General features: G+C 31.6%; 1 protein-coding gene and 1 long non-coding RNA gene across 8 annotated transcripts; one reads left to right on the top strand and one right to left on the bottom strand.

Annotated features, from left to right (window-relative positions):
• The first annotated feature begins 1084 nt into the window (after nt 1-1084).
• On the top strand, nt 1085-6883 carry LOC129290494 (uncharacterized). 2 transcript variants are annotated; one of them, XR_008588395.1, is made up of 5 exons: nt 1085-1551; nt 1653-1724; nt 2532-2600; nt 3701-5032; nt 5255-6883. It is a non-coding gene; the product is annotated as an uncharacterized LOC129290494 (long non-coding RNA). The 2 variants fall into 2 exon arrangements; XR_008588396.1 differs by lacking the exon at nt 2532-2600.
• A 3431-nt stretch (nt 6884-10314) lies between these two features.
• On the bottom strand, nt 10315-13936 carry LOC129290367 (uncharacterized). 6 transcript variants are annotated; one of them, XR_008588332.1, is made up of 5 exons: nt 13724-13936; nt 13370-13586; nt 10934-11589; nt 10642-10744; nt 10315-10570 (listed from the first exon to the last, which is right to left on the bottom strand). XR_008588332.1 is itself a non-coding variant. In XM_054927122.1 (4 exons), exons 2-4 carry the CDS (start codon nt 13438-13440, stop codon nt 10716-10718), a joined length of 756 nt encoding a protein of 251 aa, XP_054783097.1. In that variant the 5' UTR covers nt 13441-13586; nt 13724-13936; the 3' UTR covers nt 10315-10715. The 6 variants fall into 6 exon arrangements, 4 of the variants coding, with proteins under 4 accessions (XP_054783097.1, XP_054783094.1, XP_054783096.1 ...); XM_054927122.1 differs by having other exon boundaries at nt 10315-10744; XM_054927119.1 differs by lacking the exon at nt 10642-10744.
• Between the last annotated feature and the right edge of the window lie 2318 nt (nt 13937-16254).

Here is a 16254-nt window from a genome sequence, read left to right as displayed (position 1 = left end):
ATTTGTGTGGATGAAATGTCCTTGATTGACCTTGGGTTTGTGGGTCGCCCTTTCACTTGGAAGCGTGGTAACAGTGAGGCCTGTCTTGATCGCTTTCTGGTTAATGAACAATGGACGAGATTGTTTCCAAATGCAAATGTCATGCATCTGCCAAATTTTAAATCTGATCATCGCCCCATCTTGCTTAAAAGTGAGGATGTTCTGTGCAGGGAGAACGTCCATTTCGTTTCATTGCCTCTTGGTTACTACATATAAATTTTAATGTTCTGTTAAAGAAAAAATGGAACACGCAGTTAGGGTGGAATGAAAATATTTCTCAATTTGCTGAGTCTTGCAAGGATTGGGATAAAAATGTGTCTGGTCATACTGAACTGAGAAAGAAGCAGCTTTTGAGAAGATTGAATGGAATTACGCATGCTATTGCTGGAGGCCGCAATATTTCTTTTTTTGAGGAGCTACAATTACAACTTTGAAAGGAGTTAGAAGATGTGAGCATTCAAGATTCTTTTCTTTGGGCGCAGAAGGCCAGATTAAAATGGCATTTGCTGGGAGACCATAATGCAAGGTTCTTTCATTCTTATGCTGATCAGAAACGCAAAAATAATAACGTTGAGGCTTTGAAGGGTGATGATGAAAGTTGGTGTTATGATTAGGAACTCATTAAAAATATTAATTTTGATTTTTTTTTTTTACTCCTTGTTTCGGGAAGAAAAGGAAGACAAAGTTCCTATTGTTAGTGATGTGATGTATCCTTCTGTAATGACCAAAAAAAAATTAAATTAATTAATAATAATAATAAAATAAAATAATAATAATTAAATTAAATTAATTAAATTATCATAAAGTGTTTAAAGTGTATTTTTATTATTTTTCAAGTAAAAATAGGTCAAGGAGGAACTGTGGTCCAGTGAACTTTATGCAAATTACATAACTAATCTGTATTAAATTTCAATTTTCATGAGGCTAAGAGTGTCATTTTCATCTTTTAACTTTGGGTCAAGGCAGAATTACAAAAATGCCATTCTATTAAAATAAATAAATGGAAGATAGAGAGACAGGAGAGCACGGCTTGTTCATTCTCCCTTGGATTTTTTTTTCTAGAACTATCGCGAGAGAGCGTGGCAGAGAGGAGCTGAACCAGAAAACACATGCCATCTCCGTCTCTTTCTTCCTCCTTCGTCTTCAACTTAGCCGCTGCGCGTGCGAACGTGTCGTTGCTGTCCTAGTTCATAGCTTCTTCCTTTTCCTCTGTTTCTCACTGTCGGACCCTTCTTTTTCCTTCTCCATTCTGTCTGACGGAGGGTGGCAAGCACGTGAAGATCCGAGCTGTTGTTGGAAGTCCGAGTATGTTTCTTCCACCCCTGCTCGCAGCATCATCCCCTTCTTCCTTCCACTGTCTCTCGCTGCAGAATTTCTGCTTCTCTTGTTCGTTTGTGCTGCTGTAAATTCTCTCCTCCCCTGTTCTGCGATTCCACGTGTTGGTCTGGGTGTGCACGTTGGAGTTTTGATCTTCCCCTTCATTCTTTGTTCTTCTGCAGCAGTGTTGATCATGTGAGTGTGGTTGGATCTTACTTCTTCTCCTTTCTTTTCTGCTGTGTGCACGTGATGGTAAGAGGGAGGTTTGAAAATTTTTCTTCTTCCCTCTGTTTTAGTTGCAGCTTAGGAGTGGAGAAAATAAAGATGCATTTTCAAGTTGAAATTAAAGGTTAAGGAGTTCATTTGAGGTAAGTGCCCACTTAAATTGCTGTAGTTATTGTAAGAGGAAGAGGAAATCGGTGTTCTTTAGGATGAGATTGGTTAGTGGAAAGGAATTAAAGCTGGGAAGCATTATTAAATTTAAATAATGATGATTGATGAATTGAAATCAATATTAATTTTGTGAAACTTTTTGAAAATGGAATTAAAAGAGAAAGTAAGAGGGAATTATGGATTAAAGATTATGCCTGTGAGATATTTGATAAAGTGCTTATTAGGAGAATTAGGCTTATGATGACAAGATATATGTGATAATTATTTTATTGTTAATTAGATAATAATTGGAGGAAAATCCCCTTAAATAGATGATGGAAGTTTGATTAGTTCACATATTAATATTGAGAAATTTTAGAAAGGATAGTGAGAAAGAAGAGACTTGGTATTTGTTTAAATTTTGATAAATATAATAAGATATTCGATAAAATGCCTGAAAGGAAGAATCTTATTGGATGGTGGAAGATATATGATGATTTTATTATTGATAATTAAAATTATTATAGGAGGCAGCTATTCTCCATAAAGAAAGTTAGAATTAGAGATAGAGATGTTTTGAAAGAGTGTTTCTTTACTTGATAATCCAAGGACGAATTTGCTATTTAAATATTAGTCTTTGAAATATCTATAAGTGTTGAGAAAGGTTGAATTTAAGAATGTCTACATCATCATCGTCAATCATTTTGAATTGGTAGTGTTAAAAAATTAAATAAATAAATAATAAATAATAAATAAAATAAAATCTATGGAAGAAACTAACTATGGTATTAACTTGGTATTAGGATTAAAGAGCAATCATTGTGGCAAAAGGGACCAGTTAGTAGTAAGTTATATATTCGGAAACTTTACAGGTAAGTGGATAGCGTCCCAACTGATATTCCAATAAAATTTTTACTGAAATATTACATTTTTATACAAATCCTCTTTACAGCAACAATCTAATTATTGGATATTTTGTTGATTAAAGTATTTTATTTTTGTGAAGTTATCCTTACCAGATTTGATAATTTTATTTTATCACTGAATACAAGTTTGGATTTTAATTATGAAATTTTCATTCTGGAATTTATTGAATTGATACAGAGAATGATTCTTGCGAGTTCAACTTCGAAGATTTTTGATTATTCGATAAATGCAAGCATAAGTATTTGATATGAAATGTTATTCTGGCAAGTTTTAACGCTTAAGAGTATTCATGCGAGTTTGATTTTGAGAATGAGAACTGTATCTTGGAAGTAATGATTTTCTCGCATGTTTGAAAATGGTTTTAAAAAGGGACTTTATATAGAACACTGGTTGCTAACGGCAGTTCCGTTAGCCCTTGGCGAGCCATGGTACACCTAGCTAGCAGGGTGTTTATAGAAGGTGCTAGCCCCGTGCGATGGCCAACGCACGTGGAACGGAGGGATGGTTACTCGTGAGCATCGTACTCACATTTGATTTCGTGGCTTTGAGCCGCGTTTGGTTATCATTATCCTCGTAGATTGTGTGTCCACGTTTGTTTCGTGGCTTCGGTCGCGTTTGGTTACTTACCCTCGTGGATTGTGTGTCCACGTTTGTTTTCGTGGCATGAGCCGCGTTTGGTTATTTACTTTCGTGGACTGTGTATCCACGTTTGTTTATTGTTCTGATAAGTCCCTATTATATGAATTTGATTGTTTGGAAATTTTACATCCCATTGGTTTTAAATAATACATTATTTATAATTATTTATTTATTTTACTGTTTTCTTGCAATCAAGTGATAATATTATTTGATACGATATTTTAATGGTTTGAGATTTTTATTTAAAATTTTATAGAATTCTTTTATTTCAAAAGTCTACTAAATTGTTATGAAGATCATTGCTTCTTTAAATTGCATAATTATTTTAACTTTATTTTTTTTATTATTCCTGTTCAATTATTTATAGTTGGGACATTATTCACTGAAAAAAATATTTTGGTCTCAGATTCATTAGTTGATGCTGAACCTCCTACCAATCATTGAGAGGCTTACTACTATGCTGGGTGACTACTTATTTTTTTTTTAAAAAAAAGTGCCTTTTCTTTTGATGTAAATATTCAATTATATGTTCTATTTTGAGATTATATTTTAAGTGCTCCACATTAACCATAGGTAGGATGCTGATCTGTAAATTTATATCGATTGTCTGTTGTGGAGGGGCAGTGCTCCATACTATTGATTTGCATATAAATGGTTGTTGTAGAAATTTCAGGAGGTCTCATTTATAGAGAGAGTTTTGCTAAAATTTTTACAAAAATTTTAGGAACCTTTTGTTTATATGGGAAATGCTATTACAATTCCCAACCTTATTTTAAATGAATTAAGATTTTAAATTAAAATTTTCTTGATTAAGGCTTAAGGGATATGTGCTTGTGTATATATCCTGTGCCGGTTACATCTAATTTTGGGACGTGACACCTTCCCTCCTATTGACCAGTCTGTGTTGGCACAGCGTGCTACTAGATTTCACAAATAGGAAATTAAAGCTGTGTTTGAAATGGGCCTCTCAAATCTCTTGCGCCTGATGGTTTTAATGCTCTTTTCTTTCAAAATCAGTGGGATAGAATTGGTAGCTCTATTGTGGATATTGTTCAATTTATTTGTGATCATCCGAGCACTATTAAAGACATTAATAGTACTCTTATTGTCCTCATTCTGAAGAAGAATCCTCTAGAGTCTCTTAGGGATTTGAGGCAGACAAGTTTGTGCAATGTGATTTTTAAGACTATAACCCAGTTGATTTCGAAGCAGATACTTTTCTCCCTCAGATAATGTCCCCGAATCAGTGCAACTTTGTTCTAGGAGGTTGTTCACTCTATGAAATCCATGAAATGTAAAAAAAAGGTTCATGAAAATTATGATTGATTTGGAAAAAGCATATGACAAGATTAACTGGAAATTTGTGGGCAAATGTGTTCAAGAATTACAACTTCCTCAATCTATGATTGAGCTTATTTATGAAGCCATCTCTACTGCTAATAAGCATATACTTTGAAACGAGGTTAAAGCTGACTCCTTTAGGCCCTCATGTGAGATTCGTGAGGGCGACCCTATGTCTCCATATCTCTTTGTAATTTGCATGGAGAAGTTAGCACACATTATACAATCGAAGATGAATTCAGGTGATTAGAAGCCAATTCATCTCACTAAGACGGGGCCTCCTATTTCTCATCTCTTTTTTGTAGAGGATATTATATCATTTGCTAATGTGAGTTTTCAACAAGTCGAGATGATTAGATCTTTCCTTGAGATGTTTTGTGAAGCTTCTGTGCTCAAGGTAAATTCTTCAAAAACCTGTATGTTTTTCTCTAGCAATGTCAATCACATCAAGTGCTCTACAATTAGCTCCTACTTAGAGTTTTCTCATACTATGGATTTTTGAAAGTATCTTGGAGTTCCTCTGCACCATAAAAGAATGAATAAAAACACTTCTAGGAGACTATTGATAATGTAAAGACTAGGCTCTTTAGATGACGACCCTGTTCCCTTTCTCTTGCAGGTCATAATACTCTAGTGACTTCTGTGACTTCAGCTATTCTAGTTCATGTCATGCAGACTTCTCTACTTCCTATTAGTGCTTGTGATCCCATCAATAAGTGTAACCATGATTTTTCATGGTATAGCTCTAATGGAGTTAGGAAAACACACTTGGTGGCTTTGGATGAGGGATGTCAACTTAAGAAGCAAGGGGCCTTAGTTTAAGACATGTAAAGAATCAAAATTCTGCCCTGCTCATGAAGCTTGGTTGGGGTTTGTGTAAGAATTGGGATAACTTTTGGGTTAAAGTGGTGAGGAAAAAATACCATTGTGGAGAGGATCTAATTCCTAAGATCAATGCCAAACGTCCTAATGTTTGGGCAGGGATAAAAGCCAATTAGGAGAAGGCAGAAGCAAGTCTGGAACGCAACCATGATAATTTGATGATTCATTGGCGTGGTGAAAAGAATGGCCTCTTTTCTGTTAAGTCTGCAAATAACTTGATTAAAAACAACTCACAGTGACCAGATCCAAGATGGAATAAAATTTGGAAAATGCAAGTTCCTCAACATTGCCTATGTTTTTTGTGGCTATCATAGAGAGGAAGGTTGCTTACTAACTTTCATAAAAAAAAAAAAAAAAGCACGGTACGTGTGCTAATGACAAGTGTCCAATATGCAATGAGGGGTTGGAAGATGTTATCCACATGCTTACAGATTGTACTCAAATGAAACTGATGTGGCAAAAGCTTGTTTCACCATCGGCTTGGTCTTGGTTCATGACTTCAAGTTTATGGGACTAGTTCCTAATTAATATCTCAAGGAGAGAGAGTGGTTCTAATGGGAGCTAGGGGCGCTATTCTCGGTGATATGCTGGGGTCTTTGGCATAGCAGGAATAACTTTGTTTCTAAGGGGAAGTTAATCCGGCATGATGTCATGGCTCGTGCACTTGTGATGATTGAAACCATTAGTGATATGAAAAAAACAATTATCTACCTTTGCACCTAGCTCTAATGCAGTAGTAGGGAGGATGACAAGATGGACGGCACTAAATGAGGGGTGGTTCAAGCTATACGTTAATGGGACTTTATCTACATCAAGCCATGCTATGGCTTGTGGTGGTTTGACCCGTGATGACAGGGGGGTCAATTTCGAATTGGTTTTCTTTGTCGTTTGAAGGAAGGTGATTGTTTAACTGCTAAATTATGGGCTTGCTTAGTTGGACTTAAAATAGCTTGGGACACTGGGTTGTGAAGAATCATGCTTGAATCGAATTCTATGGACACATTAGAGCTTCTTCTTCATGTTCCTAATCTTGAGCATCATGACTACAATATTTTGTTAGAGATTCAAAGTTTACGTGAACGGGATTGGGAAATTCAAGTGCACTATGTTCGGCGTGAGGGAAATACTGTTGCTGATTTCTTAGCAAAGTAAGGTCTGGCTACTCCCCTTGGCTTCCACGTGATGGTGTATCCATTTAAGGAACTTTGAAGGCTAATTGATTTGGATTGCCCTAATAGGGCTCATCAGGTTTTGGTTAGGTAACTGTGTTACCTCTTTATTTATCCCAAAAAAAAAAGAACATAATGTTTGTCTGTTTGATATGTTATTAAATTCTCTATAAAGTAATCGAATTGTTTGTTTCTCATTCTTCAAGTTATAACTTCTAGGTGTTTTGTGCATAAGTTAAAGTAACTAATTTTCATATCAAGTGCTATTTTAATATACTCTCTCTGATCTTTATTATAGAACACTTTTAACTGTTTCATATATTTTAAAAAAATTAATTTTTTTAATATCATTAAAAAATAAGATGTACTTTCATTTTTATTCTTGATTTTAAATAATAATACAATTATATTAAATACCATGACACTGATCAAAAAGGGGTAAACTTAGAAAAATGATTTAATTATTACAAAGTATCATATTTTAAATCAAAAATTACTTTTAAAAAATGTTTTATAAATAAGACTGGTGGAAGTATTTTCATTTATTTGTCTAGGACACTATGTAGTGTTGTAATTGCAAGGCTGTATAAAGGGATTTTGGGACTTAAGGCAATATTATTTAAGAGGCCTATTGTATTATTATTTATATAACTTCATATCATTTTTCTAGCTTTTTGATCTATAAAATCAAATATTAAATGTTTATAATCAATTAATTATAACATTTCACTTTTAATAGATAATATAGCTAATTCATTTAATCTATCTTATAACATGATTGATCTTAAATAAGATTTAAGTGATTTTAATATCTAGAAACATAGGTTTGATTCAGATTTGAGGGAGGAGAGATGAAAAACAAAGTGGTGATGGTAAGACAGCGATTGTGGCATGTATTTGGACGTTAAGATTAATCAAATTTAAAAATAGGAGTGATAATTGCAATGGAACGCGGGGCAATGATTTTTTTATGGGAAGATATAATTAACATTAATGCCAAATAAAAATAATAATAATTAATGATATAAGATATATAATTAATATTAATGCCAAATAAAAAATAATAATTAATGATATAAGATATATAATTAACACTAATGCTTAATAAAAAAAATAATAACCAGTTATATAAGGCATAAGTGGACTTGTTTTTAAGCCTAAGGCAACCATCTCATTTGCCTAACATGAGATAAGGCCTTGGGTAACTGTTGCTCCACTTGTTGCCATCTCAAAAATATATAAATGTTTAAAATTTTAAGTGAAGTATATAGTTCAATATCACGGTTAATGGCCTCTGGCCACATACCATAGTTGAGAAACTAGATTTTTATACCGGTGTGATGCACAGGATATTAACTTTTAATTACTCCCTCTATTAAAAAATATAAGATATTTTTTTAAGAATTAGATATTAAAAAATATAAAATATTTTTAATATTTTAAAATATAATCATTATCTATTTTTCAAAAAGTATTCCTAATAAATAATTACTTTATATTTTAGAGTAAAATGTCCTATTAAATAACATTATATATAAAAAGATAGTATTAATTTAAAAATAAATAATTGTTTATTAAAAGATAAAATTCGATTAAAAATATCTTATATTTTTTTAATAACAAGAGTATAATATAAAAACAAGCTCAAGTTTAGGTGACATTAAAATAAAAATTTTGTGCTTTAAAATAATAATTTATATTACTTATTTTAGATTTTAAAACATTATAATTTATACTTTAAATAATGAATATGTAACATTATAATGTCAAACCTATTGTTAAAAATTAAAAAATTAAGAATGGATTTCTATGCTCGGCTAAACCGGCTTAATAAATATTAGTTTTAATAAACAACTAATTTGAACGTGAAAGGTTTTAGGAGTATGAGCCCATAAGAGTGAAGTTCAGTTGTTTAGCTAATTTTAAGGTGAAAGACTTTAGGAACATAAGCCCATAAGAATTAAGTTCAATTGTTTTTCAATTCTGTATATTAAAAGTTATTTCAATTAGCAATATTTTTTATGATCTATATTTTTTTACATAGTGAAAGTATAAATGATTTATTTTATCATACAATTTATTACCTTTTACTTGTTGAAAATAAGCATAAAATTATTTATGTAAAATTTATTATCATGTATAAATTAAAAGGTAAAAAAAATTTACAATTTGTTCTTTCAGTATGTAAAAAATATATAAATGATAAATTTTTGTATTAATCGTACAATATTAAAAAATTTAAAATTTTACAAACTGATCATAAAATGCAAAAAAATTCAAAGCAATAAATGATCTATATTATGCATGCAATGCATCACAATATTATTATGTATAAGTTTCATATTCACCATTAATGTTTTTGGATTTTTTTTTTGAAATTGAGATCCATTAATTTTCATGAATTATTTCTTTTGCGTACAAAAATAAAAAAGAAAACGTACATTGTGACAAATATACTCCCTCCATCTTAATCTGTAAGACACATTTGGTGATAATTTAGTATCCCAAAATATAAAATATTTTAAGGTTTTATTAATTATACTTGTTTAATATTATCCTTCCTTCTTTATTATATTTAATTCTCTATTGATATTTCACAAATAAAGTTATATCAAATTAAGATTATCTTTGAAAAGCAAAACAATAAGTTTGTAAAGGATATTTAATAAAATTTATTAATATACATAATTTTGTTAAAAAAATTCCCTCTAGGCCATAACACCTAGCACCGGTAATTACTTTATGATTTGATAAAAAATTTAGTTGAAACATTAATTCTTTTTAAAAATTTTACATACTTTTAATTTTATCCTTATTAAATACTTTAAATAAGTGTCTTAATAATGATAATTAAAATTTTAATGCATAATTTATTTTTAAAAAGTGTAATAAATAAAGTAAGGGTATAGTTGAAAAATAATTATAAAAATTATCAATGCTCTATATTTTAAATTAAGTAAGATTTATAAAAAATGTCATATATTGTGAGTTGGAAAGAATATTTTTAAGTATTCATTCTACATTCACCAATCATTTTACCAGTGAGTCCCATACCTACCTTTTTTATTATAAAATATTTATAATATTTTATTTTTTATTTGGTATATAATAATTAAAAAATTACTATAAAAATAAAAATGATCATAAAAAAATAAAAAAGAGGTTGGATGGTAATTACAACAGAGGGTAGATTTTTCAAAAAAATTGGGCCCACCGCTTTACATGTACAAAATTAAAAAAACTGGGCCGTCCCATTTTACAAGTAGAAAAAAACAAAATATAAATCTCACCATTTAGTGTTCGAAGAATTGTTGTTCTACAGTAATGTCCATGCATTTTACAATACAAGTAGATACATGAATGAGCCTGAAACGACGGTGAATAGTTACGATAATAAACTTAACAATTATTGAAGTCCTTTACACTCTTTAAAAAGAATTGTTCTCATAAAGTTTTCCCATTAAATGAGCCAGGCTTGTCCGGAAGCAAAAAATAAAAGGAACATAGGAAACTTGGAAGCCACGTGGAAGTGCACAAAATGAGTAATTCAAAAGCGACGATGCAGAATAAAACTGCGGCAACATTCAAGAAAACCAATGAACCAAGCAAAAAGAGCAAGGGAACAAAATAATGGATGGGACCCATGAGGAGAAATCCCAGACTCGAGACTACCATTTGAAGATGTTATCAAGTAGTTAGAATAACTTAGTCGTGTAAAATCTTCATACAATCATGACATTATTATGTACAATAACCACATTTGGCATTAACTAGATACATATAAATCCACTCCTCTATTAACATTCTCTGCTACAGCATCAGCATCGAAAAGTACTCCTCGAATTCTTGATCAATAGTCGGCGGCCTCGTACTTGATTGCGCCTCTGCAACAAAATTATACTTATATTATAAACAGTCAAATACTACATGACCTCAAAATTTTAACTTGTTTTACTTGAAATCTGTAGCTTCGCCATATTTCCAGACACAACCCCTCACATGGAAGTCTTGGCTTTCATTTAAGTATAATCACAGTCTACACCAGTAGGTCAGAAAAGCTGCGCACACAATGTCAAAGTCCATTGGTACTTGAAAGCTTAAGTTATCAAGGGAAGATTCAGATATATCTTTTTATGATGATATAAACTAGGGGTTACTGAGCAGAACTACTGCATCGATCACACGCATAAAGCAACTTCTCATATCAGATTATGAGAATAATAATAAGATCTGACTATTTTGTATACCTTGGTTTACTTCCCATCTTCCGGAAGAAAGGAAATACATGTTAGGATTTACCCCACTTGGATAGAGAAGATCTTCAAATCCCTTGTCCATAGACTCCTCGCAGCTGTCTTTTCCATACTCTGAGTACAAGTGATCCTTAAGCTTTTCATATCCCAGAAGCTGCTCCTCAAGATTCCGCAAAGCTTGTATATCAGCCTCTTGATAAGTTTGATTATATTCTCTGTCGGTAAATGCGTCCTCACTAGAATTTGTCTTCTCAATCGTTGTTACATCCTTAGAATTATAGCCATCCCAATGGCCAAAGGAAGTAGAAGGCCTGCCACATAGGAATGTATTTGCACAATCTGCCTCAAGTTTAACTTCCTCATTTACAGACATTGAAGCATCAGAATCTTCGGCAAAACTATTGCTGTCTTCGGCAGATACAGGAGATGGCCTTTCATCAAGGACTAAAGCATCTGGTTTGACCTTGACTGGAGGATCATGCATTCTCTCTGACCTTAAATTCTCATCAGATGTCAAAGCCTGCTCAGAAGGGAAATTCCGAACCCAGCATTTATGCTTTGGTCTGAGCAAATCCAATTGATCAATCTGTAATTTCCTTTTCTTATTCCATTCAACAATGTTGGTCATGTGAACATCATCCATTTCGAATCTGAACAGAATACATCACAAATGTTAGAAGCAAATGACAAGTCATAAGAGGCCTTTCAAGCATATAAATAACATCTTGGAGACAATAACCTCAATATTTGGGAACTGAAACATGAAGATGCATGGTTTGTCAAACTTTTTGCCAAGTTTGGTCCTTGAACTATTAACTTATCTTTTGCATGAATTTTTGAGCTGGGACCATGCTCAAAGCACCAAGTGCAAGCAAATAATTTTTAGTTTCACAGCACCCCATATTCACCCAATTGGCTCTATCTGTAAATGATCTACAGAGGAAATATTTTACCCATTTCACTTTTAAATTTTGTCTGAGTAGCTCAGGTCAAGAATTACTTCTATTCACAAATTTTGATTTATGTAACAAGGGATATCCTTATCATGAATAAGTGAGCAAAAACTACAAAATACAGTAAATATGACAGAATAAACAACCACGAATGAATGATTTTCAAATTTACCACTCATCTGCATTTGAATTTTTATAATTCATCAGACACCGTTGCGAGGCCGCTTTTTCTAAATCTTAAAGCAACTGACAAGATTACATTTCCCTTCAAGAGATTTTCTAAAGCTTCTTTTTTCTAAATCTTTGTTTTTTGGCCCTTTAGAATAAAGCATGTCTTACTTATCCGTGTTTTGTCATACTCAAGTGATTACTATGAATGCTTCAATTTCCCCCCAAGTAACTCCTAGGCCTTGGATCCATTCTTCCACACTCTCTAATTCTGAAGCCCTCAAATCCTCATTTGCAAGACAATCATTTGATTCCTATAATTTTAACTCAATTGTAACTTAATCCTTAAAACTTGACTCGTTGTAAATAGTTTTGACTCAATTATAACTCAATCTCTCAACTTTAATTTTTACAACTCGATCCATATATTTTATAACCATTTAAATATTGATCCCTATATTTTAAAAAATAAAATTATAAAGATTAAAACTATTTTTTAAGATTTTAATATTTATAAAAATTAAAAAGGTTTAGTAATTTAAAATATTAGTCCTAAATTTTAACATAATTTTAATTTTTTGGGTAAAACATAATTTTAATCTTTATAATTTTATTTTTTAAAATAGAAGGACCAGCATTTTAAATAGTTAAAACTATAGGAACTGAATTGCAAGATTTAAAATTGAGGAATTAAATTACAACCAAGCCAAAATTATAAGGACCAAGTGACAATGAGTCGAAATTCAAAAATTACCGTTGATTCAAAACTTCAAAGAGCAAATAATTAATCACCCCCCTAAAAAAAAAAAAAGTAACTCCTAGGCATTGGATCCATTCTTCCACACTCTCTTATTCTGAAGCCCTCAAATCCTCATTTGTAGGACAATCAGTAAGACATCAAATCGTAAGAAAGAATAATTAAAAGTGAAATAAGCCGTTGTGGACCTGAATTTGCTTTTCTGATAATAAAACGAATAGAATCTAGCTCCAACTTTTCAAAAGATTTGTTCCCATTACAGCTAGAAAAATCTCCTTTCTTTTCTTATCAGCATTGCAAAAAAAAAAAAAAACACACAATATAGGGTATTTGTACCTATAAATATCTTGAAACATCTGAAATTTACAATTGTGAGGGAATAATTGAAGTTAAAGAAAGAAACAATACCTAGCAGCATCTTTCCAAGAGTCTTTCCCATTTCCGTCAAAAAACCCTATTGCCCCCCCCCCTTTCTTACCTTCTATACAAAACAAATGCAGCAGAATAAAGAGCACTTGTTCCTAAAAATATCTAACAATATCTGAAATTCACCTTCTTTTTATAAGTAAATTATAGAACTTCTTCAGAACAGGGAAAGATACACTTGCAGTTATATCCTGCATCTTCAATCACTCACATCCTACATATATAATGTCTTTATACTTCAATAAAAGGAAAGTCTGAAGCAAATCCATCCAAGTTGATTGTGCAACCAAATCAAAAATCTTCACTTCCAGCTAAATCTCAAGATTTCAATAGCAAAATGGATCTATAAAAAACAGTAGCATCAAATCTAAGAGAAAATACAGAAAAAAGCAAAGGAGAAATAAGCAGTGATCAAACAGGGCAAGAAGCCAAGAACCTGAAGAGAAAAGAAAAATAGTATTGAATGGCCAGTAGTCAAACCTGTTTGCTTGAGATGAGTTCTGATTTTCAGCTTCCATCTGGATCCAGAAGATAGAAGAAGAGTCTGAGAGCTCAAGTAGAGAGAGAAAGAGTGATCACCACCTCCATGCCGAAAGATCGAAACTTTATAAAGCAAAATGCAATGGCATGGATATCCCAGAATATAATATCCACACCCTTGGTTTTTTTCCCTATCTCTCTGTCTCTCGGAGGTGTCGCTTTTAATTTTTATCTTATCCATGCTCTGACGGTAAGGTGTTTGAGTCTGGCGTATTCTGGCGCGTGGAGTGCACGTGAGAAGTCGCCCTGACCTCCAAGCGGCATCTTCACGTGGCGTCCCACTGGGGGTTGATCCCACCTTGTGCCCACGTGGCATGTTTAAGCCGCGTGAGATGACATTCTTAGTATTTCCTATCTCTATCCGCCGTTCGGAGCAAGTCGATCTGTCAAGGATCCTGCGTAATACCTTCATTTTCTTGCAGTGAGCTTAGACTGTTGCTGTTTGAGCCAAAACAAAACAAAACAAAAAAAAAAAAAAAAGGTTAGACTGATGGACTTGTTAACCGTGCTGTTAATCTGCTTTAACTAAGATAAGTGCTGTTAGTATCTGCTTTAACTAAGATAAGCTTTGCGATTTTTATGTTTAAAATTTTCTTAAGTCTCAGCTCTCCCCATATCTAGGTATAAGATTTTCTTGTATCAACTTCACTAGTACAAATAACTGGTATGTCCGGTTAATAAATTTTCTTGTTAAAAAAAATAGAATTTAGGTGCAAAAATGCTCCCACACTTTTTTTTCTTTTCAAGAGTTCATGATATTCTTAAATTAATATTCATGCATGAATATTCATTAGCTTTATAAGAAAAAACAAACATTTTTTAATTTGTTAAAATAGCTTAGCATTGATTATTAAATTCTAAAGATAATATTTAATGAATTAAGGAAGATTGCCTTTTTTATAAAGTTAAGAGATACCATGTATTATTATTGATTTAAAAATATTAAAAGCTCTCAAGAAAAAAAAAACTCCAAGTATTTTGCCACATTGACCAGAAAAAATAATAGGAAGAATTTCAATTAAGGACTACTGTAAAGACTTAATTTTATATGGGTTTAAAAAAATTCTAAAATTTTAATTTGGTTCAGTTCAGGAAGAAAAGTCATAAAAATTTTGATGGTGAAAAAGACTAAAATACCTCTTACTTGTTATACAAAATCATTAGTTATTAATGTGTTTACTCCACTTGTTAATTATCAAATATAAGTTACAAATTACATGAGTTGACATGTCAATAATTGTATAGATTTAACATCAATTTTTTAATACTAAGCAGCAGTATCAATTATTAGCTTGCTAATTGTAATTGTTAATTTACTAACATCAATCATAAATTATTAAATTACTAACAGGTTTTGTAATTTATAACTGATGTCAGTAAATTAAGGAGTAAAGTTAATAAATTAACAACTAATGTTATTGATTGTCTGATAAATAGATGTAATTTAAAAATAATATTAATAAATTAAAAAATACAATAAAAAATTAATAACTAATTATTTTACATAATAAGTGAAGAGTATTTTAGTCTTATCACTATTAAAATTCTTTTAACTTTTCTCTTCAAAACTGAACTGAAATTTTAAAATTTTTTTTGAATTCATCTGAAATTAAATTTTTATAATAGTCCTTGACTGAAATTTTCTCAAAATAATATCCCATGCAACACGAGGAGAAATTTCTGTTTTATTGTAAATATATCAGAATCATCAGCTGGTTAAATATTGAACAAAACTAAACCTTCCAGGCGGCATATTCCATTACTCCTCATAAAAGAAAGCCTTTGCTACAAATTAAATTTATCAAGTTATAATGCTGGGCATGTCTATATATTTCCCTTCTAACAATCTTAATTTCAACCCAGGTGGGTATATCTTGGAGAAAGTACTGAACCTCGAAAAAGTATTTTTCTTTTTGACTAAATCGAAAAAGTATTTAATTTGAAACAAAATATATCAAAATCATGAAAAGCGAGGGGCCGCACAACACAAGGATCTCATGATGGCTGGGGATCCCGAAAATGACAAATCTAGACCTCAAGCGAGCAGCAAGACAACGCCCAGTTCAAACTTTCTCTACAAGGTCAACATTTTTTTTTAAAGATTTTTTCTTAGAAAAAACCACGTCAAGATTTCAAATACTAAAAAATCCTTTCAAATATATAAAATACTTTAAATCCCAAATCATTTATTTTGAATATATTTTATGTTAAATTACTAAAATATCTTTATTTTAAAAAAGCTTTCCATCATCGACCAAAGGTCGAATGACCAGCAACAAAATATTCTCGGGAAGGGTGGCCATGGAGAGATTATGACTCAAGACCATATGATTCCCAAAAATATATATGAACCATTAAGTTATGAAAACCATTTATTATACATATGCAAAGTTATATATATTAAACTTGGGAGAGAAAGCTGGTGAAATAGAATTCAACAGTCAATAATGCATGTATAATATATTTATTAT

The sequence above is a fragment of the Prosopis cineraria genome, unplaced genomic scaffold, assembly GCF_029017545.1.
Source record: "Prosopis cineraria cultivar Desert tree isolate PC_DT_omini unplaced genomic scaffold, ASM2901754v1 PC13, whole genome shotgun sequence".
NCBI lineage: Eukaryota > Viridiplantae > Streptophyta > Magnoliopsida > Fabales > Fabaceae > Prosopis > Prosopis cineraria.
The sequence above is the reverse complement of the archived record's forward strand: the minus strand, read 5'-3'. Positions and strand labels throughout refer to the sequence as shown.

Excerpts from the sequence above, each read along its gene's own strand:
- LOC129290367 (XM_054927119.1), bottom strand. The coding sequence starts at position 13,440 with ATGCAGGATATAACTGCAAGTGTATCTTTCCCTGTTCTGAAGAAGTTC. Across the intron at positions 11,590-13,369 it reads AATTTACTTATAAAAAGAAG|ATTCGAAATGGATGATGTTC; the intron begins GTGAATTTCAGA and ends TATTCTGTTCAG. Across the intron at positions 10,571-10,933 it reads AAGATGGGAAGTAAACCAAG|AGGCGCAATCAAGTACGAGG; the intron begins GTATACAAAATA and ends ATTTTGTTGCAG.